The sequence below is a fragment of the Lontra canadensis genome, unplaced genomic scaffold, assembly GCF_010015895.1.
Source record: "Lontra canadensis isolate GAN:19392208 unplaced genomic scaffold, GSC_riverotter_1.0 scaffold181, whole genome shotgun sequence".
In the NCBI taxonomy this organism is placed as follows: Eukaryota; Metazoa; Chordata; class Mammalia; order Carnivora; family Mustelidae; genus Lontra; species Lontra canadensis.
The window spans coordinates 943,766-969,079 of NW_022631175.1; the positions used below are offsets into that span (position 1 = coordinate 943,766).

Sequence of the window (25,314 nt, forward strand, 5' to 3'; positions counted from 1 at the left end):
GGAGGTCATGAGTTCAAGCCCCACAATGGGTGTAAGCTTACTTAAAAAGAAAAAAAAAAAAATAAATGCCCTTCCCAGCTCAAAAATAACTTCAACATGGAGATGCCTGGGTGGCTCAGTCAGCCACGTGTCCGACTCTTGGTTTCAGCTCAGGTCCTGATCTCAGGGTCCTGGGATGGAGCCCCATGTTCAGCTCTGAGTTCAGCACAGAGTCTGTTTCAGATTCTCTCTCCTTCCCCTTTTGCCCTCCCCTCCCCCAACTCACATACACGCTCTCTAAAGTAAAATCTTTAAAAATTTTTTCATTTGTAAACAAAAAAAATCAATGTTTTGTTCAGAGCAGTGGTTTCTTTTTTAAGATTTTATTTATTTGACAGAGAGAGACACGAGCAGGGGGAGTGGGAGAACCAGGCTTCCTGCTGAGCAAGGAGCCCGATGTGGGGCTCGATCCCAGGATCTTGGGATCATGACCTGAACCGAAGGCAGACACTTAACGACTAAACTAGGCGCCCCTAGAGCAGCGGTTTTCTTTCTTTCTTTTTTATTTTTTAGAGGAGTGGTTTTCAATTAAGAAGTTTTCAAAATCCAATTTTTGGCACAATACAATTTGGACTAGGCACCTTGCAAGCACTTAACAGGCCCCCGTAGCTGGTGGCTACTGTACCAGATGACATGGCTCTAGAAACAGGCCTTGACTGTAAGTTTTCAGGACAGTACTAAGATAAAAGGAAGCACCCTGAACCTGCTGCCTGATTTAGGCAGTGGGGGCCTCACCGTACGTTCAGCTCCTTGCTCCTCCTTCCAGCCTGCCCTCCTGATCAGGAAAGCTGAACTTCAACACGCCAGGCCCCCTTGTGTCTCTGCACAGGTGGCTTCTTCACTGGTACTGGAAGTACTCAACCCTGACCTTCCTTTCTGTTTCTCCCCAACTCCTTTTCATGATCTTCTTTTTTTAATTTCTTCTATTTAGTTGACAGAAAGAGTGTATGTGAGAGACGGAACACAAGCAGGGGAAGCTGCAGAGGGAGAGGGAGAAGGAGGCTCCTCGCTGAGGAGCTCTATGTGGGACTTGGTCCCAGGACCCTGGGATCATGACCTGAGCCGAAGGCAGACGCCTAACTGACAGAACCACCCTCATGATCTTATTCGATGTATTCTACAAAAAGTTACTGAGAGCTCAGTCAGCCACTATCTGAGTCCTGGACTACAGCAAAGAACAAACAACCCCCTTGCTCTCCTGGAACCTACTAGTTGGCTTGTGTTCCCAAGTAAATAAAGCATAGAAAGGGAATTTGTGGGGTTTACAATTTTAAAAAGATACTCAGATAAGGCCTTACACAGCATGAGAAGTTTGAGCCAAAGTCAGCAGGAGATGAGAGAGTGAGCCATGGTAACATCTTCAGAAAAGGGTCCAGGCTAAGGGAAGAGGGGGCACAGAGGCCAAGCGGGAGTATGCCTAGGGGACACAGGTGGGGTGCATGAAAAGATGGTGGAAGAGGAGACCTGGAAGAGGGAAGAGAATGAAAGCGAGACAGGGCCTGAAGGCCAGGCATGCCAGACTGCACAGGGCCTGTGGCCCTGGCTAAGGGTGGGCTTTTCCCTCAGGTGAGATGGAAAACTGAGCAGGGAAACAAGTCCATTCCACCTGCTGCACAGCCAACAGACTGTAGGAAGGTTCGGGCAGATAGGGAAACTGATTAGGAGGCAATATTCTAGGTAAGAAAACCCAAGTGGTAGTGGCAGAGGCGGTGAGAAGTGGCCAGTTCTGGATGTATGCAGAAGGCAGAGCTGGTGAGGTTTGCTGAGAGCACTTGGCCTTAGGGATCTCTGGGAGAAGTGTGTCCCTGGCAGGCTCCCAGGCTAGTGTGCAGTGAGTGAGGGCAGGTGGCAGCAGAGAGCTAAGTCTCCCTGGCACAGTCCCAATGGACTCTGAGGCTGGTGAGGGGGAGAGGCCACAGGTCTGTGGGGTTAAGGATGGAGGGAGGTGGAGAAGTGGCTTTTCCAGGAGCACAGGGAGCTCTGTGGGCACGTGCCTGCACTAGATAGCAGGCAGCACATCTCAAAGTCTTCCCCAACTCCCAAGGGTGACGGAAGAGTCTGCCCTAGCTTTTCGTACCATCGTCTGGTGTGGCACATATGACATAGCACAGTGATGACTGGCCTCTGCATATGTCTCTGTCAGCTCCTGGAGCACAGTCACTCCCTTGTTCACCTGTCTCTGCAGCACCAGATGGCACCTGACTCATCACCACCAGTGTTCGGTCAGCAGCTCTCTAAATTCTGCCTGGCGGTTGGGACCCGCTAGTTTGCCAACCAAAAGAACAATCCGTGGTTGGCTAGGTCCTCTGGCAAAGGCTCATACCTGATTAACAGAGGTAATCAGAGGTAAACACGTCAGCAAACATTTAAAAAGAAATCTCCTGGGGGCATCTGCCTGGCTCAGTGAGAAGTCTTGATCTCAGGATCGTGAGTTTGAGTTGGGTATATTACTTAAAAAAGCAAATACCCAGGGTAGCTCAGTCAGTTAAGCATCTAATTTTTTTTTTCCTCAAGATCACGTCTTGATCTCAGAGTTGTGAGTTCAAGACCCAAGTTTTACTTAAAATTAATTCATTAATTAATTAAAAAAGAAAAAAATCTCCTAAACCAACAAGAACCATTTTCTTAAAAAGGAATTTATTTGAGAGAGAGAGAAAGAGAGAGAGAGAGCGCGCGTGCACACAAGCAGTGGGAGGAGAGGGAGACTCCCTGCTGAGTAGGGAGCTTGATGTAGGACTTGATCCCAGAACTGCCTGCTGAAGGCAGACGCTTATCGCACTGAGCCCCACCGGGCACCCGCAAAACAACCATTTATGAAGCACCTATTCTGCTCCAGGCAGAGCAACTCTGCAAAGCAGGTGTTGTTGTTACCATTTCCCAGAGGAGGGAAAAAAGGCTTGGAGAGAGTAAGCAGAGCAAAGAGGAGGAGGATTGTGGTTAACTATAGCTCAGAAGCAATGCAGGAGAGAGTGTGTGTGGGTGTGCGGGTGTGCGGGTGTGGATTGAACTTGGGAGTGACAGCTGCTCACATCTTAACAAGCCTTGAAGGCACAGCAGAGAACACCGCGGGGTATAAGCTATAAACATCCCCCTGCCGTTTCACAGTCCTGGGGGTGGCTGGCGGCCTGCCACACGAAAGGCTGGCACAGTACCCAGAACACATGTAAATTCTTAACTCTCCACATAACGCCTTAGACAGGCTGCATGCATGGGATCACGTCGTACCACACAACCCAACTTACAACACAGATTCTCAACTTTCTCAAACGAAACTCGGAGGTGAAAGAGACAACCTGAGGCAAGTTGAGGTGGAAATTATAAATGGATCAGTGGAACATTAATAGTGCACCTAAGGCAAAGCTCCAAATGGGCTGCAGCTCAAGACCCCTGCATATCTGGAGCTGGGGACTAGCTCCACATCTGATGCCCCCACCCCGGTCCCCACAAATGCCCTGACAAGGTCACTAATGAGGCGCCCGTGGCTAAATGCAACTTCCCAGCAACTCCTGGCCCAGGAAGGGTTTCTCCTGATCCAGGATCAGGAAAGGGAATCTTAGAAAACAAAGTTTGTTTGTTTGTTTTTAAGATTTTATTTATTTATTTGACAGAGAGATCACAAGTAGGCAGAGAGGCAGGCAGAGAGAGAGGGGGAAGCAGGCTTCCTGCTGAGCAGAGAGCCCCATGTGGGGCTCGATCCCAGGACCCTGAGAACATGGCCCGAGCTGAAGACAGAGGCTTAACCCATTGAGCCACCCAGGTGCCCGAAATCAGAACCTCTTGATACATCCCCCAATTTCACCAATTTTACCACCTCCTTGGCCCACACTGCCACTTTCTAGCTTCTCCTAATCATATCTTGTCTAGACCAATGAAACAGCCCTTCTCAACTACCTATGCTCAATTCATCCTCCACACCATCCTCCACACCAACGCAAAGATTATCTAAGGCACAAATTTACTCAACGGTTCACCGTTATTTAAATTCTTTAACCCGGCTCTCCACAGTACACGGAGAAGAATCAAATTTAAGCTCCCTGCCATGGTATACACAATGGTTGATTCCGGGCATCAACGTGAATAGATCACCAAGTGTCCAAATGTCTATCTGGCCAAACATAATTCTGGGTGCATCTGTGAGGGGGTTTCCAGATGAAATTAATGTCTGCGTCAGTAGCTTGAGTAAAGCAGATTGCCCTCCCTAATTCGGGTGGACCCCACTCAGCCTACCAGAACAAGATGGAGGTAAGAAGGAACTCTTCCTGTCTGCTTGCCTGGAGCTGAGACATGAGGATTTTCCTGCCTCTGGACTAAACAGGAAACACTGGCTCTTTGTGGGGTCTCAAGCCTGTCAACATCTGGACTGGAACTAGACCACTGGCTCTCTCGGGTCTCCAGGTTGCCAACTGCAGACCTTAGCACATGCTAGCCTCCATAACTGCACAAGCCAACTTACTATAATCAACCAGCTGATCAGTATCTCTCTCTCTCTCTCTCTCTCTCACACACACACACACACACACACACACACACACACACACGGGTTCTGTTTCTCTGGAGAACCCTAATACAGTATGTAAGGCTTTTATGATTTGACTTGCTTATGTCTCCAGGCGTATTGCTCAACACATCCTTCTCATAGTTTTCTTTAGCAATGAACTTTTTTCTTGCTCTTATGAAGGGTATCATACACATATGCACACATCACAGTGCAAAGGACAGTAATAAAACAAATACTATTTTCCAACTGCTCAAGTTAAGAAACACTTCAGACCTTGGCACTCAACGTGTGGTCCCAGGACCAACAGAACTGGCATCACCTGAAAGGTTACAAAATACTGCATCTCTGTCACTGCCACCTCTTAGAAATCTGCATTTTTTTATTAAAGATTTTTTAAAAATTTATTCATTTGACAGAGAGCACAAGTAGGCAGAGCAGCAAGCAGAGGGAGGAGAGAAACAGGCTCTCCACTGAGCAGGGAGCCCTATGTGGGACTCGATCCCGGTACTCTAGGATCGTGTCCCAAGCCGAAGGCAGACGCTTAACTGGCTGAGCCACCCAGGCATCCCTATAAATCTACATTTTGAAAGCAACTTCAAGTGATTCATACACACATTAAGCCTCAGAAGCTCTCCTTATAAATTCCTGCACCCTCCTTCTTCACTCCACAAGAGAGAACAAATGTCCTGATTTCGTGTTATCTGATTTTGTCTACAGCTCTACCACCCTCACGTAATCTATGCCCAAATGATCGCTGCCCTAGTCTCCTGCACATGCCAGCTGTGCAAGAAGAGGGCAGTACTGCCCCTGCTGGACAGAGAGTCCAGGAGGAGGTGAGAAGAAGAGTCTCCAGGTCAGGTTGTGGTCTGACTTCCCCTTCCCTGGGAGGTGACAAGGCCCCTTCTGGGGAAGTTGCAAGCAAGGCCACCAGTGAGGCTTGGGCAACATGGGGCTCTTCACACTGGAGTGCTTAGCAAGAATGAGGTGTGGACCAGGCACTGGACATGCGGCAGAATTATGGCCAGAGGGAAGGGGCTGCCTCCCGCTCTCAGAGAAAAGCTGAAAACTTCTGTGAGGGACACAAATGCACTCAGCAGAGCATCAGGGGAGAGACCCTCAGGAGCACATGTTCAAGACAAGCCAAATCTTCATGAGAATCTGGACCAAGCCATCCTGGGCGTTCTGTCCTTGGTTTAAGAAGATGGCCCGATGGAAATGGGGAGGGGTCTTCGTGATGCCCAGCTGTCTCTGGGGTCACAGCATTGTGGGATGGCTCAGCCCTGTCCACATCAGCCCCAGAGCTGGCATCCTAGGAGTGCTCCCTCATCCTCCAAGGGATTCCCTCCTCGTTTTCTTCTATGTTGAGTCTTGTCTTTTCTGCACCTCACGTCTTACTCTTTCTTGACTTACCTTTCAATTTGGTGGAGTACATCTTGCAGTAGGTCCTTGAGAAAGGGTGTGTGGCAGTTAAATTTTGAAAAATCTTTATCTTTGAAAATGACTATCCTATACTCATTCTTGTATATTTTGGCTAGGTCTAGAGTTCCTGTAATCATTTGCCTTCAGAATTCTTAAGGCACTGTACTAATGTCTTTTGGCTTCATATGTTGCTGCCATGAAATCCAAAGCCATTCGGATTCTTTTTTTTTTTTCTTTAAAGATTTTATTTATTTATTTGACAGACAGAGATCACAAGTAGGCAGAGAGGCAGGCAGAGAGAGAGAGAGGGGGAAGCAGGCTCCCTGCTGAGTAGAGAGCCCAATGTGGGGCTTGGTCCCAGGACCCTGAGATCATGACCTGAGCCGAAAGCAGAGGCTTTAACCCACTGAGGCACCCAGGCGCCCCTTCCAATTCTGATTCTTGATATGTGACCTAGTACCCTACCTCAGCAACCTGTAGAATCTTTTCTTTAAACCCAGTGACTGGTATGGGGCTATTTTCTTCCCCAGTGCTTCCTCACACAGCGTGCCCTTTGAATCTGGCAACTCCTGTTCTTCAGATCTCAAGTTATTTTATTAATCATTTCCCACCTTGTTTCCGCACTTCCTGTTATTTCTGTTATTCAGATAGATGTTGGACCTCCTACACCGGTTGTCTAATTTTCTTTTTTATTTTCCATCTGTTTTGTCTCTTTCTTCTTTACTTTTTGGGAAAATTACTCCTATTTCATATGCATAGTTCACACATATACTTCATATTTTAAAAACATCTCTAAGATTTTGCTTTCTGAATTTTTAAAATTCTTGTTCCATAAATACAATGCATCTTCTTAATCTCTCTCAATAATATCTCATTGGCCAAAAATAATTCACATGTCCAAGCCCCCAAATCAAGGGATGAAGAAGTAAAGCTATGCCAAAGGTGTGGGTGTATAATATGACCTATAGGGGTGCCTGGGTGGCTCAGTGGGTTAAAGCCCCTGCCTTTGGCTCAGGTCATGATCCCAGGGTCCTGGGATGGAGCCCGCATCGGGCTCTCTGCTCAGCAAGGAGCCTACTTTCTCCTCTCTCTCTGCCTGTGTCTCTGCCTACTTGTGAACTCTGTCAAATAAATAAATAAAATCTTAAAAGAAAAAATGACCTATAGAGTGAAGAACTGAGACCAAACATTTAACTGACACCCCCCCACACAATTAAGGGATATGACATTCTCCCATCAATAAAAGCAACTCGTATTAAAGATTTATTTACTTGAGAGAGAAATAGAGAGTGCGGGGGCGGGGGGCGCGGCAATGGTGGTGGTGGCAGGGGGAAGGGTAGAATCTCAAGCAGACTCCCTGCAGATCACAGAGCCCCACTCCGGACTCGATCCTACAACCCTGAGATCATGACCTGAGCTGAAACCAAGACTCAGACACTCAACCAACTGAGCCACCCAGGCGCCCAAATAACAGCAACTCATTTTAGCCGTGACTAAAGATAAAAGTCAGGGGACAGATAGAGGAGGGAGGGCATCAGAAGGCAAGGAGATGTATATTTTAAAAGTGCCCCAATTCTCATATGTCCCCTGCCACAGAAAGTGTCTTTACTATACTAAATAATGTATTAACTGTGCTATCGTAAATCATGTGTTAACCAGTAATATGTTTCTAAAAAGGCTTCTGATCTTTGAAAAGTTCTTTCGCATGTATGGCATCTGCAGAACCTAAATGGCACAGTAGAAAGAGAAAGAGCTCTGGGGGCGCCTGGGTGGCTCAGTGGGTTAAAGCCTCTGCCTTCGGCTCATGTCATGATCCCAGGGTCCTGGGATCGAGCCCCGCATCGGGCTCTCCGCTCAGCGGAGAGCCTGCTTCCACCTCTCTCTCTCTGCCTGCCTCTCTGCCTACTTGTGATCTCTGTCTGTCAAATAAATAAATACAATCTTAAAAAAAAAAAAAAAAGAGAGAGAAAGAGCTCTGGTACTGGACTCTGGTTTGAATCCTTGTCTTACCACTGAGCTGGCAACCTTGACAACTTAACCTATGAATCTTAGTTTCCTTACAAGTAAAATTGGCCACAATAATATCCACCTTATGAGACCGTTGTGAGGACGGAATGACAAAATATTGAAAGAATCTGGTCCTTGGGACGCCTGGGTGGCTCAGTCAGTTAAGCATCTGCCTTTGGCTCAGGTCATGATCACAGGGTCCTAGGATCGAGTCCCACATCCGGTCCTTGCTCAGCGAGGAGCCTGCTTCTCCCTCTGCCTGCTTGCGTTCTGTCAAATAAATAAATAAAATCTTAAAAAAAAAAAAGAAAGAAAGAAAGAAAGAGAGTCTGGTCCTTTTAAAATTTTCTTTTGACCTGAGACCCTTGACTACTTAGATCAAAGCAAATGTGACTGGATGCCATGATCCAAAGATAGGCACATCTGATCTAAGTAGCAGAGGCAGCCAAAGGCTAAATCCTAGGCAGGCAGCCCCTTCACAAAGCAGCCCACCTCTGGGCAACCCAGGGCTTCCTTAATGGAAAGGTGCTGATTATCATTAGCCAGTCAGCAACACAGAGTCTTTGCTTTCCTAGCAAGGGAAGAGATGGTCTGTGGTCTTCTGGCTTTAAAAGAACCACCCTATTTTTCCTCCCCTGAACCACATGCCCCAGAGCCCAAACCATGCTAGATTGTGTTCTCTGCTTAGAAGTAAATGTTTCCAGTTAATTTACAATCTCTGGTCTGTTAGTTTTTTTTGTCCCCTTAATATCTTTTAAAGACAAGGGAGGTTGGAGAGGAGAGAGACAAAGTACCATACCTAAAGTCACGTAATTACTTTAGGCCAAAAGTATCACTGCATTCAGGTTTTTGGATCTAGGCCCATAACCAGCTTCATCCCTTTTGCATGCAAATCTTTTAACTACCTTCTTTCTCATTTACAGCACCTTCCTTCCCTGAGCCATAGGGAAGACATACTGGGGGGAGGGGGGTTTGTTTGTTTGTTTTAGTTTTGTTTAGATCAACAAATTTTTATTCATAACTATACAGAAACAGAGATGCAAAACAGATAAACAAAACAAAGTTTTTCATTGTTTTATATTTAAGCAGAGAATCACAAAATCTATTATATCTTTCTCTGATTTTTTAAAATTTTATTTATTTGAAAGCATGAGAGACAGAGAGAGTGCACACAAGAAGGGGGGGAAAGGACAGAGGGAGAGGGAAAAGCTGACTCCCCACTGAGCAGGGGGTCTGACGCAGGGCTCATCCCAGGACCCTGGGATCACAACCTGAGCCAAAGGCAAACGCTTAACAGACTGGGCCACTGAGGTGCCCCTCTCTGATTGATTTTTGAATGAAACTGGTCTAATTTCACTGATATAAATTTAATTAAGAATCCATTAATATTTCTAAGAAGTTTCCAGGGTATATAGTTTGTAAAATCACAGCTTTTATCTTGTAGCTAATTTTTTCAAAAACTGTACCATAAAATACACCATCTTAACCTTTTTTTTTTTTTTTTTAAAGATTTTATTTATTTAGGGACGCCTGGGTGGCTCAGTTGGTTAAGCGGCTGCCTTCGGCTCAGGTCATGATCCCAGCGTCCTGGGATCGAGTCCCACATCGGGCTCCTTGCTCCGCGGGGAGCCTGCTTCTCCCTCTGCCTCTGCCTGCCTCTCTGTCTGCCTGTGCTCGCTCACCCTCTCTCCCTCTGTCTCTGACAAATAAATAAATAAAAAATCTTTAAAAAAAAAAAAAAAAGATTTTATTTATTTATTTGAGAGAGAGGCAGTGAGAGAGAGCATGAACGAGGAGAAGGTCAGAGGGAGAAGCAGACTCCCCATGGAGCTGGGAGCCCGATGCGGGACTCGATCCCGGGACTCTGGGATCATGACCTGAGCCGAAGGCAGTCGTCCAACCAACTGAGCCACCCAGGCGTCCCCCATCTTAACCTTTTTTAAGTATATGGTACATGCTGTGCAACTGATCTCTAGAACTTTTTCATCTTGCAAAACTGAAACTCCGTATCCAATGAACAGCTCCCCCAACCCCCATCCCTTTAGCCCCTGGCAACTACCATCCTATTTTCTATTCCTAAGAGTGACTATTTTAGATATCTCATGTAAGTGGAATCATGCAGTATTTGCCTTTTTTGGAGACTGGTCTATTTCACTTAGGATAACGTCCTCAAGGTTCATCCATGTTGTAGCGTATGACAGGACTTCCTTTCCTTTTTAAGGGCGAATAACATTTCACTGTATGTACACACCACATTTTCTTCATCCATTCATGTCCAGATGGGACACTTAGGTTGCTTCTACCTCTTGGTTACTGTGAACAATGCTGCATTCAACATGGGAGTGCAAACTGGGGACTACAGGTCTTACTTCTGCCAACTCCACTTCTGAAATGATCCCAGCTTGAAAACATACAGCTTATGAGTCCCCATTCACAGTTCCAGCCACAATGTCATCCACTGAATAAACACTTGCTGAATATGTGGCAGGTATGGTTCTAGACTCTTGGTCTTGCTCGCAGGTGGCTCAGAGTCTATTGGAGAGCAGCAAACACACTAAAGCTGAATGTGATTTTTCTGACAGAGGTTGAGCACCTGGCCCAGCTTGAGGAGGGACGTGAGACGAGTCCCGGAAAAGATGATGTATGAGCAGAATTCTGAATGAGGAGCTGCAGATGTTACAAGACTGGGGAAAGATACATGTGATGATACCAAGAGAATTTAGGCCATTTCAAAGAACTGCATTCAAAGTATCTGGGGGATCTTGGGAGGGCGTCACCTGGGCTTCATTCCCATGGTACCGGATGCCACACTGATAACAAGTTGCTCCACTAGGCCTGGTAGCACTAATGCTGCTCCAAATGTTTACCGTGTGCCAAGTCTCCGCCGCTGCTCTGCTCTGACAGATAGAATAGTTCTCCATGGACCTCAGGGCCTTGAGCACTTAACATGGCGAACATCTGGTCTTTGAGTTAGGATGCTTTAAATTCAGACACACCATAGACCGGGTAGCTGGAGTTGTGGCATTTTCCATTTAAAGACATCACTCCTTCATCCTCAAGTTATCAAATCAGCTCTTTGAAGGAATGCTCCACAAGAAAGCAGACAGAACAGGGTAAGAAATATGAAGGCAATGAGTGGTATTTGATGCAGGTAACAAAATTCACCACAAGGCTCCATGCTCTTTAACTCTTCCCCTTAGAATTCAGAAGTGAGATGGAAGTCATGGGGATGAGTATTTGAAAAATAAAGTCAAACCTTTTCTGATAGAAAGCTGAGCCTGATGTGGCTAATAAATCTAACAATAAAGACTGGTTTTGCCAGTTAGGTTACATGGCAGAGACTGTCCAAACTTTTCAGATATTAAACAAACTATAGTCACAGTTTGATGAAAATATATTCAAAGCCAACAGAGGATTTTATCAAAAACACTGTATTGACAAAAGTGTAGAAAAGTGTGTTTAGATTGGCCCAACCTATTTTGAGAATATTCGGTTAAACAAGGTACCTCTAAGAAAAGAAAAACCGGTATAATCGGTAATCAATTGATAAGACTTGATAAAGCCTTTTGTATATTTCTCAGTAAATGAGTGACTGACTAATGAGATTAATCCTTTCATTAGCAGATGGATTCTAATTTTAAGTTTTTATTTAAATTCCAGTTAGTTTACAGTGTAATACTAGTTTCAGGTGCACAATGTAGTGATTCAACACTTCCATGCATCACCCACAGTGCTCATCATGGCAAGTGCTCTCCTTAATCCCTGACACCTGATTCACCTCTCTGGTAATCAGTTTGTTCTCTATAATTAGGAGTCTGTTTCTTGATTTGTCTTTTTTCTCTTTTGCTTGTTTTTTTTCTTAAATTCCCCATATGAGGGGCCTGGGTGGTTCAGTTGGTTAAGTGACTGCCTTCAGCTCAGGTCATGATCCCAGGGTTCTGGGACTGAGCCCCGTGTTGGGCTCCGGGCTCAGCGGGGAGTCTGCTTCTTCCTCTCCCTCTGCCCCTTCCCCTGCTCTCTCTCAAATAAAGAAAATCTTTAAAAAATAAATAAATTCTACATAAGAGTGAAATCATATGGTATTTGTCTTTCTCTGCCTTATTTCACTCATTTCGCATTATACTCTCTAGATCCAAGATGGCTTCTAATTCTTTGTTTTCAATAAAACTGAAAGAGTACATAACCAATTCCTGAGGTTAATTAGTAAACTAGTTTTTGATGATTGATCACCATGTGATTTTGGTATACAACTCAGTCTTCAAAAAAAAATGTGTAACAATGCTAGAACTAAATTTCTTCCTTGCTTTTGCATTAATGTGAATAAGGATTTCTGGAGCTTACATTTATAAAAACAAAAAATAGGGACAGAATTGAAAACTCTTATTTTATCAACAATATTCACTCATGGTTCCATGAACAAACTGCGGAAGGGGAAAGACTCATCCATCTCACAAAGGGAGGCATTTCTTTTTTTTTTTTTTTTAATTTTATTTACTTATTTGAAAAAGAGAGATACTTCATGCAAGAGAAGGGTTGAGAAGGCAGAGTGGGGGAGGGGGAGGAAGAGGGAAAGAAGCCCAACTGGACTCAGCACTGAGCGCTTGAGATCATGACCTGAGCCAAATCCAGGAGTAGGACCCTCAACTGACTGAGCCACCCAGGGACCCTTAAGTGAGGAATTTCTAATAAACTTATGCTCTTTTAGCTTAATGATTATTTACAAAAATTTATGATGTATTAGTTGTTGGTTGTGCACTAAGTCTAACTCAACTTACTGAAATAAGAAAACATGTAACACACAGAAACTTATAAATACTACCTGTATTTTTCTTTTGTATAAATCAACCCTTTTTTAAAAAAAAGATTTTATTTGATTTTATTTATTTGATAGAGATCACAGGTAGGCAGAGAGACAGGCAGAGAGATAGAGAGGAGGAAGCAGGCTCCCTGCTGAGCAGAGTCTGATGCAGGGGCTCGATCCCAGGAACCCGAAACCACAACCCGAGCAGAAGGCAGAGGCTTTAACCCACTGAGCCACCCAGTCACCCTTAAGTCAACTTTTTTTTAAATTAATTTTTTAATAAACATATAATATATTTTTATCCCCAGGAGTACAGGTCTGTGAATCGCCAGGTTTACACACTTCACAGCACTCACTCAACCTTTCTTAAAGAGAGCAAAAATATCCATAGAGCTTTATGGTCAAAGTAAATTGAAAAGTTTTCAGTTTCAATTTTGAGGCCTTTTAATTGTTGCCGAGAAATTTGCTAGAATGATAAAATAAAAAGACCTAAACACACACACACACACACACACACACACACACACACACACTATGTTAGAATAAAACTATGTAGGGCAGGGGCTCCTGGGTGGCTCAGTCGTTTTCGGCTCAGGTCATAATCCTGGGACCATAGTACTGAGTCCAGCATCTGCTTCTCCTTCTCCCTCTGCCCTTCCCCCACTGCTTCTGCGCTCACTCTCTCTGTCTCTAAATAAATAAAATCTTAAAAAAAAAAACAAACCCAAAACTATGTGGGGCAAGTATTAAAGAAATGCAAGTTACAAGAGGAAAAGGAAGGATTTCAAATTTCTATGAAAGAAAAGCATTTGTTAAATGGATGATAAAAGTGTACTGCTAAGGTATTCAGATTCCACAGGCTACATTTTAAAAAGTGATGTAACCACCTTATTTTTAAATGTTAATATTTATAATTCTCTGAAAGCTACAGCCCCTGAAACTATAAATAGCATTTTGTCTTTTCTCTTTTTAAAACAGTTGATTCATACTGAATATATGTAAGCACTTATAAGACTGTTACATATACTTATTTCATATATTTCACTTAATAAACGGAGTTACGGTAATTAAGCATACAGTTGATCAAAAAATTTTTTTAAAGATTTTATTTATTTGACAGAGAGATCACAAGTAGGCAGAGAGGCAGGGAGAGTGGGGGGAAGCAGGCTCCCTGCTGAGCAGAGAGCCCGATGTGGGGCTCGATCCCACGACCCTGGGATCCTGACCTGAGCTGAGGCAGAGGATTAACCCACTGAGCCACCCAGGCGCCCTTGCGTTACGATTTTTGGTAAGCTTAAAAACCTGGGATGAAGTTGTAGATGTCCACATAAAAATGTGTCGAAGGGTGGGGGGCACCTGGGTGGTTCAGTGGGTTAAAGCCTCTGCCTCTCTCTCTGCCTGCCTCTCTGCCTACTTGTGATCTCTCTGTCAAATAAATAAATAAGATCTTTAAAAAAAAATGTGTTGAAGGGGTTCGCAGTGTTGTAAAGAATTATATAGTCCAAACACCCAGTATCAAATACACAGCTTTTCAGGATATGACTACCTTTCTAGCTTCACCTTCTAGCTTCTAACACTTGAAGCCCCAAATTCAAAGAACTAGTTACTGTCATAATTTTGTGCTTTTGCTTAGTTTCCCAAAGGGATCAAAATCCTATTAGATGCCCTGTGATAAGAGCTCAAGTCCCCATGTATATTAGTTGTATTTAAAGGCTTGGAAAACTCCTAGTAACGGAAACTGTTTAAATTTGTTTCTCCAACTCTAGAACTCTTTTAATATTCTGTACAATTAATGCTCCACAGAACACCTTTTAGGCAAAGCATCCAGCAAAATCTTAAGACATTTAAAAGTCTTTTTTTTTTTTCAATTTTTTTTATTTATTTGACAGATCACAAGTAGGCAGAGAGACAGGCAGAGAGAGAGGAGGGGGCAGGCTCCCTGCTGAGCAAAGAGCCTGATGTGGGGCTTGATCCCAGGACCCTGGGATTATGACCTGAGCCAAAGGCAGAGGCTTAATCCACTGAGCCACCCAGGCGCCCGTAAAAGTCAAGTCTTTAATGCCTTCCAAGCTTCATCCAAGAGGCAGCCCTTCCCCAGTATTCCCCCAGGCTTTGCAGCCCTCAACATAGCTGTGCAAAAACTAGCTTGCCACCTACTCCCCTGAGGCTACAAGACCTAGGTCCAGTATGACCATGATTCCTGGCTCTTAGCAGGGGCTCAAATGGTTGAACAGACCAATGGAAAGTGGCAACTGTAGGAAAGGAGTGGGCAATTCACAGGTTTCTACTTCGGATGACTGGCCTAGGGAAAATACTCAGAAGGAATATAAGATTGGCAGGAAAAAGGGAGAGTCCATTTTGGATATGTGGGAAATAAAAGTGGAAAGGTCCGGTAGACAGCTGGAAATATGGATCTGAAACTTGGAAGAAAGATCTGGAGATCTGCAGACTCTTACTATTATAGGTGGTAGACGGAGCCATGAAACAAACAATGACATGACCCAGGAAAACAGGACTGTGTGGAAAAAGTAGAGAGCAGAGTAACCCAGTAATAGTAGTATCTAAAAGGCATGCCAAGAAAGCTTCTCAAGCCAAAAAACTCAGAATTCTCCCTTTCTCCTCCTCCCAACCCCCCAATCGACTCCATCTGGCCCATCACTAAGCCCTGTCACCTCTGCCTTTGGGAGCTATACAAAACCCAACTCCTCCTCTCCATCGCCACTGCCATATCCAGCCTCAGTCTAGACCACCGCAAAAGCCTTAACTGTATCCACTCCTGTGTACACCAACCCCAAGCATTCTCCATAGCACCAGAATGGCCTTTAAAACATAAGTCATGCTTCTGCTTAAAACCCTGCTAACTGCTTCCCAGTGCACTTGATCTGGCCCTTCTTACCCACATCTCACACTAGCTACCTACCTGCCATCTCTCCAGCCACAATGACCTCCTTTCTCAGAAGGTTCCTGCCTCAGAGACTTTGTGCTGGTGGTTTTCTCTAACTGGAATGTTCTTTTCTGAGACTTCCAGCTGACTGATGACCCCCTGTCAATCAGGCCCAGATAAAGACAAGAGCATCTTATCTAAAGCTGCTACTGTAAGTCAACCAGTAGCACAATACTCCTCTCATATTTTCTTAGCATTATAATATTATAAAAATTAGTTTTTAAAATTATCTATCTCTTTCTCCATGAAGCCGGAGTTTTAATTTGTCTTGTTCACTGCTGTATTCCTAGTGCCTAAAATCCCCTCTGGCCCACAGTAGGCACTCAAGTACTCGTTGCATGAATTATTAAGGGAAAGCTGGAGACTGAGGAAAAAAACCAGAAAACTGGAAAGAGAATCAGAAGGGAGCAGAGGGGTGCCTGGGTGGCTCAGTGGGTTAAGCTGCTGCCTTTGGCTCAGGTCATGATCCCAGGGTCCTGGGATCGAGTCCCACATGTGGGGGGGGGGTCTCTGCTCAGCGGGGACCCTGCCTCCCCCCACCCCGCCTGCCTCTCAGCCTGCTTGTGATCTGTCAAGTGGATAAATGGAATCTTTAAAAAAAACAAAAAAGAAGAAGAAGAAGAGAGCAGAAACTAAGAGAAGAGCCTTGAGAAGGAGGAAGTCAAAAAGAATGATGACTAAGAAGCCACTGAATTTGGCAATTCCATCTTTGGTGCCCTTTAAAGGGGCAATTTCGGAAGAGAAGAAGAGGGAAAAGGCAGATTACAATGGGCTAATGAGTAAATGGGAAGTTCAAGGGGAAAGGGCAAAGGGAAGGAAAAAGATGGAATACTATTCTGAGAGTGAGAAAAGACAAAAGAAAGGAGAATAATTGCTTATGTTTTCAAGCTGAAGGGAAGGGCCAGTGGGAAAGGGGACTAAAGATAAAAAAGGAAAGAGGGCCAGGACAAGGTCCCAGATGTTATAGGAAGAAATGGGATCCTAAAGCCACATTAGTCATCTCTTCTCTAAAACTATCCCGCATGATTACAGTAAGATGTCTAGTAATTTGTTATTTGCATAATTCTAACACAGTTTGGTCTACAAAATCATTACTGAAATGCTGTATATGTTTCTTAACTCTTAAAAACACACACTGGGTTGTCTGCGAGTAGAGAGCTGTGAGATTTTCAGGTAGTGCTCACGTAGTTCAGAGAACAAAGGTGTTTTAAGAGAGAGAAAGAGATGGAAGGATGGATGTAGACAGGAGAAAGAGCGTGTAGGCTAATGATAAAGCAAATGGGACACAATGGTGATATGGGCAGAATCTAAGTGAAGATGTACAAATGGTCTTTGTAGTATTTGTGTACCTTTTTTCTAAGTTTTAAATTATGTACAAATAAAAAATTAAAAAGAGAGAGAGAAAGGTAAAGTTCTTACACCTAAACTAAGCAGGGAAGGCAACTTCCATGAATGGTTGGCAGGCAACTATCAAATTTCTCCAGAGACTTTCACAACTACTTCAGGAATAAGCAGCAAAAATGTAACAATAGTGGATAAAGGGATGAAGCATAAACCTTTATGGCATTTTACTAAAAGAAAATGCTCAAGCTATTGCATAAGACGATTTTCATTACATAACGCTTGTATAAAGTGGTTAGATAATTCTCTATAATCTAGCATTCCTAATAAAAAGTCAATTGGGGGAGGGCACCTTGGTGGCTCAGTGGGTTAGGGCCTCTGCCCTCGGCTCAGGTCATGATCCCAGGGTCCTGGGATCGAGCCCCCCATCGGGCTCTCTGCTTGGCAAGGGGATCTGTCTCTCTGCCTACTTGTGATCTCTGTCTGTCAAATAAATAAATAAAATCTTAAAAAAAAAAGTTGGATTTTTAAAAAAAAGATTTTATTTGTCAGCGAGAGAGCGCACAAGCAGGGGGAGTGGCAGGCAGAGGGAGAAACAGGGTCCTCACTAAGCAAGGATCCCAACACCACACTTGATTCCAGGACCTGGGGATTCTGACCTAAGCAGAAGGCAGATTCTTAACCGAATGAGCCACCCAGGTATTCCAAAAGAAGTCAGTCTTAACTGTCATTAGAAAGCAATACTGGGGGCACCTGGGTGGCTCAGTCGGTTGAGCATCTGACTCTTGATTTCAGCTCAGGTCATGATCTCAGGGTCCTGGGATCAAATCCTGCACTGGGCTATGCAGTTGGCATAGAGTCTCCTTGGGACTCTCTCTCTTCCTCTGCCCCTCTCTCTGCTCGCTCTCTCTCTTTCTCTGTCTCTCAAAAAAATAAATTTTAAAAAGAAAAACCAATCTGGTCTTTAATACACATACAGTATAAAGAAAACCCAGTAAGGTCATTCCTTGACAACTAGAATAGAAAAAAGTCTGAGGGACCGTTTCTTCGGTGCCTTCTTTATTCTTTAACAGAATAACCAAAATAAGGTTAAGACTGCTGGTGTTGGGACATCCTAAGAAAGGAAAAAACCTGAAGGTTGAACTCTATAAATCTGATCCCTTTTCAGTTTTACAAACGGTTGCTGATGAAACAGCTGCCTACCAGTATTATAGTACAACTGGGGGCGGGGGAGAACTAATAATATTCCCTATGTAAGGGATATTAATCAGATCAAGTACACATATAGAACTGTCCAAAATAACAATGACTAAGAGGCACCTTCTCCACTCCACTTCTCTGTGGAAAGCTGTGCTCTCTCTCCAAGGCAAAGTCCTATCTGGGGAAGGACGCTCTCCTCTCTGAACTGAGTAAGCCATTAAAATGGAAAACACCACTGTTATCTTAGTGACACGGACCTATTCTTGTTACTACGACCCCATTCCAAGGCCAAAGAGCTCAGCTAGAATCAGTTGTAGACTGAAGTGAAAAGGGTCCCTCTCTCTAAGAGGGAGGCGGAAGAGCAATTCCACTCTGAAGTTTAAACTCATGAAATCCTTGGGTCAAAGTTTAACGTGATAAGACATCAACATAATACGGTCCACCTGCTTAGGCTCTAACACCCGAAGGAATGAATGACAAGCCATATTCAAGTTCTAACACTCAGAATTAATTTCTCTTCAAACAGCGTGCCTCATTTCTTTCCAGTAAATCAGCACTAAAAATAACATAGAGTCTAAGCTCTTACTCCCTTTAAACAAATTGAATCACTACTCATACACCTTCTACAGAGTGTTCAAGGCAACTGTTTGGAGTATAAAACTAGGATTTTTATGAGCTTTCGTTGTTTACTTAAATTGGAATGACCATCCACTACTCTTACAGGCTTTCCTTAAAACAAGAGTTGTAAGTAAAGGTGGCTCATGAAATTAAGCCATTTTACTTTTTAAGGTTAGCGCGTAGAAGGATAGATGACTGAGTAAAGTACTACAAAGCTGAGTATCAATCACTCAGCATGTGCGGGAGGCCTAAGATGTGCACAGGACTGAGCCAAACTCCTCCCTGCCTCCCAGGGCGTACCGTCGGCTTGGCAAGACATGACCTAAAGCAGTACCACTATGTGCCTGCCATACCTTTTCCAAATGTTTTCACAAAGAAGACTGACGGTGGGCTAGGGTGGTCAGAAACAAGCTTTAAAGAAGAGGAAGATGAGCCAAAGGATGAGGGCAGGATTCTGAAAGGGGAGAAGGGCCCTGCAGGCAGCAGCCTCTCTGTTTAAGAAATAGGAAATATTTTCACACCCGCACTCATTGGAGTCTTGTAAGAACCCTGGAGGATAAGAAGCTAAACGACATCCACAGTTTACAGACGGAAAAAGTGAGGTTCAGAAGCCTGGACTAGTGGATACGATAAGCAATGAAATGTCCAGCAGCCCAGTGTAGGAAAGAATGAGGAAAAGCACTCACCAGAGCATAGGACCCATGGGGGCAGAGCATTTAGAGAGAAAGAACGACCAAAGACTAGTAAGGGACCAGCACAGCAATAGCCTAGTGAGAGGTAATAGAGGCACAAATTTTAAAAACACACAGAACAAACTAGACCGGTAACACTTGTTTTAAACTTTAAATCATCAGGAAAACCACCACAAAAAATAAATAAATAAATAAATAAATAAATAAATAAATAAATCTTCCTTTTATAAATCAGTTTCACGGAGGTGAACCTCTAACCAACAAATTCTCTAACATCATCGGAGATTCTTAAGAGGTTTGTCAATTAAAGCGGGAACTGTCGTCAATATTACTGGAATTACAAGTTCACACATTTCGGGGCTGCCTCAACAAGCAATAATACTTTCTTCGCAACTCGATGAGCAGTATTATGCCTTTTGCTGTGATCTCCCAAGATTTTTGGATTTTTCCGTTCAGAACCGTTTAATTTGGACAACCGCGGATCGGCTTATTTCCATATGCAAGCCCTGGCTCTTCAAAGAGCAGGGACCTTATAAATATTCGCAGGATAAATGAGGCCGCTATCAGAGGCAACTCTGTGCCAGCCTGCTCCCCCCAAAAAGTTACCAAACATTCGGAATCAAGCCCGGAAGAATAACCTTTCAGCCACAGTTCCCAGCCTCCCCAGCCGGGGCCTTAATTAAGTCAGGTCCTTACGGTCATGTTCTCCCAAAGTAAATGCCACAGTGCCGTTTCCCGCAGATGACAACCGCTCCGTCCCTGCCGTGTCAGCCTCCCCCGAGCCGGACCCGAGGAGCTGCGGGCACCGGGGAACCCACAAGGCGGCCGGGCGGCGTCAGAGGCAGCGTCTCCCCCAGGACAGGGGACAGGGGGTGCTCCCCACGCCCTACTCACCGCGACGGGGCGGCCGTGCTCTGGGCCGTCGGCGGCGTCGAGTCGCGGGGCCGAGGCCGGCGCGGCGGACGCCGGGGTGGCGGCGGGCGCCGGGGCCGGGGCCGCGGCCGAGGCGGGCGGCTGCCGGTGCTTGCCGGCGCGCTTGGCTTTGGCCTGGATGCAGCGCTGGTGCAAGGCGAAGGTGTGCTGGCGCTCGAGCTCCAGGCGCTCGGGCGACACGGCCTCGTAGCGGGCCTCGCAGGTGCTGTGGTGGCGCCGGCACAGCTCGATGCGCCGGCGGAGGCGCTCCATGACCGCGCTGTGCCGCGGCAGCGCGAACTCCGCCATGGGGCAGGTGGGCAGCACCATGGGCCGCGGGCTGCACGGGCCGGGCCCGGGGCGGGCCTCTCGGGGCCGGCTGGCACTGCGGGCTCCGCTCCCCGCCGGCGGCCCGGCCGCCTCACGGCCGCGCCATGGCCCCGCGGGCTGCGGAGCGGGCTAGCGCGCGGCGGCGGGTCTTCCTCTGGCCCCGCTCGGCCCAACCCGGGCCGGCGCTCGCTGCCCACCTCAGGCTTCGGCCTGTCCCCGCCGCCCCGGCCCCATTGTTTTCCGCGCCGCCGTCGCCGCCATCTTAAAATTGTTTTCAGGGCTCTCGGAAGAGGGCGGGGCCCCGACAGGCGACCCCGGCGTCACGGCTGATGAGCAGGCACTGCGGCCAATCAGAGCAGGCAGAGCGGGCCGCCCGAGGGGTGGGGGCGAGCACGCAAGAGGTGCGTTGGGGCTCCCGAGCGGAGTTTAAAAGGAACTCTCAAGTGAGGGGCGGAGGGAAGCCCCCGGGCGGGCTTGAGTGCCGGGCACAGGGCCAAGTATGACCGACGGGAGCCGGTCCTAAACGCCAGCCCTCACCGGCAGGCCCTTCCGGGCCCGCGGAGGAAAGGGGCAGACCGCGAAGCATATCGTTAACTGCCTGACCCAGACGCCCGCCTGGCACTACAGCGCTTCACCAGTTTCTTCCCCTGCAGCCTTTTTGAGCTGTTTCCATCAACTCAAAAGTAGCCACGCTTTTTCAATGTCAGCTGTTTTTCCACCGCATTCCTTACATCCAGCCTCATCATTGGTCGGAATTGTCCACGAGTGAGCTGGAAGAGGCTTCCTCTTGCACCATTCTGAATCACTGTCAGTTTCCACTTGATATAAAAGTTTGAGCAAGTTTCGAAAGTACTTAAAAAACTAAAAAAAAAAAAAAAAAAAAAAAAAGCCCCAGCAGATGTGAAGAGGATTCTGGCTCCATTACTGGGGACTAGAACTGTAAAGGCTGAAGCTTCAGCCAAAAAACAGGGAGACTGGCGGGCCATTAAAGGATGGTGGCTTAGGTAAAATTGAGTCACTCAACAAAATCCAACCAGAGACAATTACGTTTAGTATTATAACCAGTAGGCATAAGGGGTGGGAGACTGGGGGTGGGGAACAGGAGCAGTGACTCAGTACTAAAACTAGGTAACTAAGCCTACGTTGGCTCAAGAGGTAGGGAACAGTCATGGGCAACCTAACTGCTAAAAAGTTAAACAGGAGGTGCCAGGACCACCACCAATTCAAACATTTGTTACAGTAACTTTTTGCTAGGGCCCACAAAAATATTTTATTTTAAAATCAGAAGGAAAAAAAAGTTCTTACTCACGTAGTATGTTTTTATACCAATGCTGTAAAAAAATAAATACAAGAGGCTCAAGTCAAAAGTGTCCAGAGCTCATGAAGGCAACATCAATGGTTCTGGGTTTTTTCCCCCCAGTCTTCAAACATATATTTTGCATTAGAATTAAACTACTTTCTAATAGGGGAGAGAATAGTAACTAAGAGTACTACACTCTGTGTACTTCCCTTCCAGCGAGGAATCCAAAAGCCTTAGCACATATTTAAGAAGTTTTGACCTAACTTCAAAAACATCCTTGAAATACTTAATATGTGAAAGATAGAGTCCGATTCTGAACATTCTCTAATAAAAATTAAGAGTTCAATGGCTCCCATACATTAAAGAATGTTATCATAAAATCTTAAAAAAAAAAAAAAAAAAAAAAAAAAAGAGGGGCGTGCCTGGGTGGCTCAGTCAGTTATAGCTCCGCCTTCAGCTCAGGTCATGATCCCAGGGTCCTGGAATCAAGCCCAGTGTCTGCCTCCTTGCTCGCTCAGCAGAGACCCTGCGTCTCCCTCTCCCACCCCACCTGCTGCTTGTGGTCTGTCAAATAAATGAGTAAAATCTTAAAGAAAAAAAAAAATTATCTACAAGTTACTGCCCCCTCCCCCATTTCTGAGCTGCTATCCCTACTCTACAATAGGAAATGCTGACCTGCAATCCAGCAGAGAAAGAATGCCCAATCTACACTGAATTGACTGGATCAAATCCACACGGTGACATGAAGTAATTACTCAACCATCCACATTTTCTGCAGCATAACACTTGACTTGGAAGTTACCATGAAGAAGTTCAGTCAAAAGCAGACACTTAACACAGGGCTTTAATGTAATACCATTTAGTGACGTGACAATTTGAGAAAAATGGAGAGTATTTTGTGGTAAGAGAAACTGAACACATCTGATGGAGTGGGATTTTACAACACTGTGACAAGACAGCCAGCATGGAAAACTATTAATTTAAGTGCATTTTAAGAACTAAATACTGCTGGTCATTCATTAATGTGTCAGACATTTAATCGGAAGGGCGCACCTTCAACAAAGAGAAAACCAAGAAAAGATTTTTCTTCTTCTTTTTTTTTTTTTTTAACAAACTTTGCTACTAAATAATCCCAGAAAGGCAAATGAACCTTCTAGTTTGTACTTGTCATTCCACAGATCAGCTGGAAGAAACTGTTAGGTGAGACAGGAGACGTAACACCAGACAGTGAGGAAGGCAGGTTTCTGGAAATGCAGTAATCCCCCACATTTGCTTCAAGGAGAAACCTGCAGACATATTTTCAGATCTTGCTAAGTAACTGTTTATTTGCACTCAATACATTTGGGAAAGTCTGCTACATAGCTAAGGTCACTGTGACCACATAACAACAGATGAAAAGGATAAAGCACGGAACAGCAAGAAAAATTCATCCCACCCTCCTAAGAATTTCAGTGAACCAGTAAAAAATTGAAGATAAACAAAATAAACAGATACAGCCTTCATCTTTTATGAATATACTTCCTTCCCAAATCTCCCCAATATAAACACTTTGGAGTGTTTATATATTCAGTGCAAGAAACAGTGTCATCGGTACATTTGAAACACCTCTGAAGAAAGAATAAAGCTAAAACAATTCTGAACACATTTCAGTGTGGTGTAATAATGATATTACACTAGAGTGATGGGGGAGAGGCTCTGATAGCACCCATCTGCATTCCACATGAAAAAAACAAATCTAAGATCACTTTTTAAAGAATTCTACAAGCCACATACCCAAACAAAAAAAATTTTTTTTCAACAGGACTGCTTTATCATGTAATTTAAGACACAAATGTTACATGAACTGCAAATGAAGACTTCAAAAGTTAGCAGCTAAAAAAAAAAAAAAAAAATCAGATAATTCATGCTGTATGTCACTCCTCCCATAAATACTTTTAGCCTGTGTTCAATTACAGTCAATTCTGAATTGGCTCACCTCTGGCTTAGACTTCTCAAGTCTTTACACAGAGTAAAAAGAAATGGGTAAAGATGAAGGACAGTATTCTATCCTGTACTTTGACCCTGGAAAGGTGTGGGTCTGCTTAAAAAAGGAAGAAGAAACAATCACAATAAAGCTTAACACTATGCAGAGCGTATAATCATTTTCAGCAACGGACTGCAAGCTGCGCTGTGAAGAAAATGCATAGCAGAGGAGAAAGCTGGGGATCTGGGGCAACAGGGAAGGAAACAGTGTCAACACAGTGGAAGTGATGAAAACATGTGCGTCTACTTGGGAGCCCCCATGCCCTGGGAGCATTCCTTAAATAGCCCCCTGCTCTGGACGGCTGGTGCCCAGACTCCCCCAGTCTGGGAAGCATGACTGCCCGTGTGCCACCTTATGCTACTTCCTCCACTGACTGCAAAGCCGTCTGGGAACGGAGCTGTTCCAAGGGCAAGAGAACACACGCACTGTATGGTCTAACCAACATCAAGAGGAAAAATTTCTTCTTTCTGTATGTCTATTTTTAATACAACTGAAACAACCTTTACATAAATTTGGGCTTCCATCCAGTCCATCTCCTCAGTTTCCTTAGGAAGACTGGGCAATGGAAGCAAGCAAAACAAGATTATAACCACAAATGACTGCACTTTCAACATGATTATCAATTTTAAGGGACAGAGAACACTTGAATGTTTTGTAACACCAAACTTAAAAAACAAATTTGATTCTAAAAACTGCAATTCATCCCCCTAGCATTTCTAAAGGTTGGTGTTATTTCTGCACGGACAGATTAATATATTAAATTAAGCCAAGATTTTAAAGATGGGCAAAGTTCTATCACTCTATTTTAAAAAACAAAGATGTTTAAAACAAAAACGAAAACAAAATACAAGTTAGTTGCTTCATGTTACATTTCACAACCATTAATGTTATATGCTTTCTTTCTACAGACACAAGGTCCTTTATATCACAACTGCAATTACTGACTGCTTAGATGTTTACAATTACACGGGCTAGTGTTCGACTAGAGCCTGTCGATGGTGACGTCTGGAGGTTTTCGGAGTTTCAACCTAAGGTGTGCCAGGCCCTCTCCTAGGACCACGCTTGCAGGGAAAGGGGAGGGAGAGGAAATCACAGATCAAGTTCTTAAGATTGTTTCACTCTCTTCGTGGCTTTCTGTTTCTTGGTGATCTGTTCAAAATTTCATCCTCCTGTTGGTTGAAAAAATAAGA

At 44.8% G+C, this 25,314-nt stretch overlaps 2 protein-coding genes across 3 annotated transcripts in view; both read right to left on the minus strand.

Annotated features, from left to right (window-relative positions):
- MAML1 (mastermind like transcriptional coactivator 1) overlaps nucleotides 1-21,070 on the minus strand; it is a 44,512-nt gene extending 23,442 nt beyond the window's left edge. The window contains exon 1 of the mRNA XM_032846795.1: nucleotides 20,454-21,070. Coding sequence (XP_032702686.1) covers nucleotides 20,454-20,801 — 348 coding nt within the window. The 5' untranslated portion in view covers nucleotides 20,802-21,070. The remainder of the gene's footprint in view (nucleotides 1-20,453) is intronic.
- Nucleotides 21,071-22,927: 1,857 nt separating this feature from the next.
- CANX (calnexin) overlaps nucleotides 22,928-25,314 on the minus strand; it is a 35,355-nt gene continuing 32,968 nt past the window's right edge. For both annotated transcript variants that reach the window (XM_032846796.1, XM_032846797.1), the window contains one exon: nucleotides 22,928-25,293. In XM_032846796.1, the coding sequence (XP_032702687.1) occupies nucleotides 25,240-25,293 (54 nt within the window). In that variant the 3' untranslated portion in view covers nucleotides 22,928-25,239. The remainder of the gene's footprint in view (nucleotides 25,294-25,314) is intronic.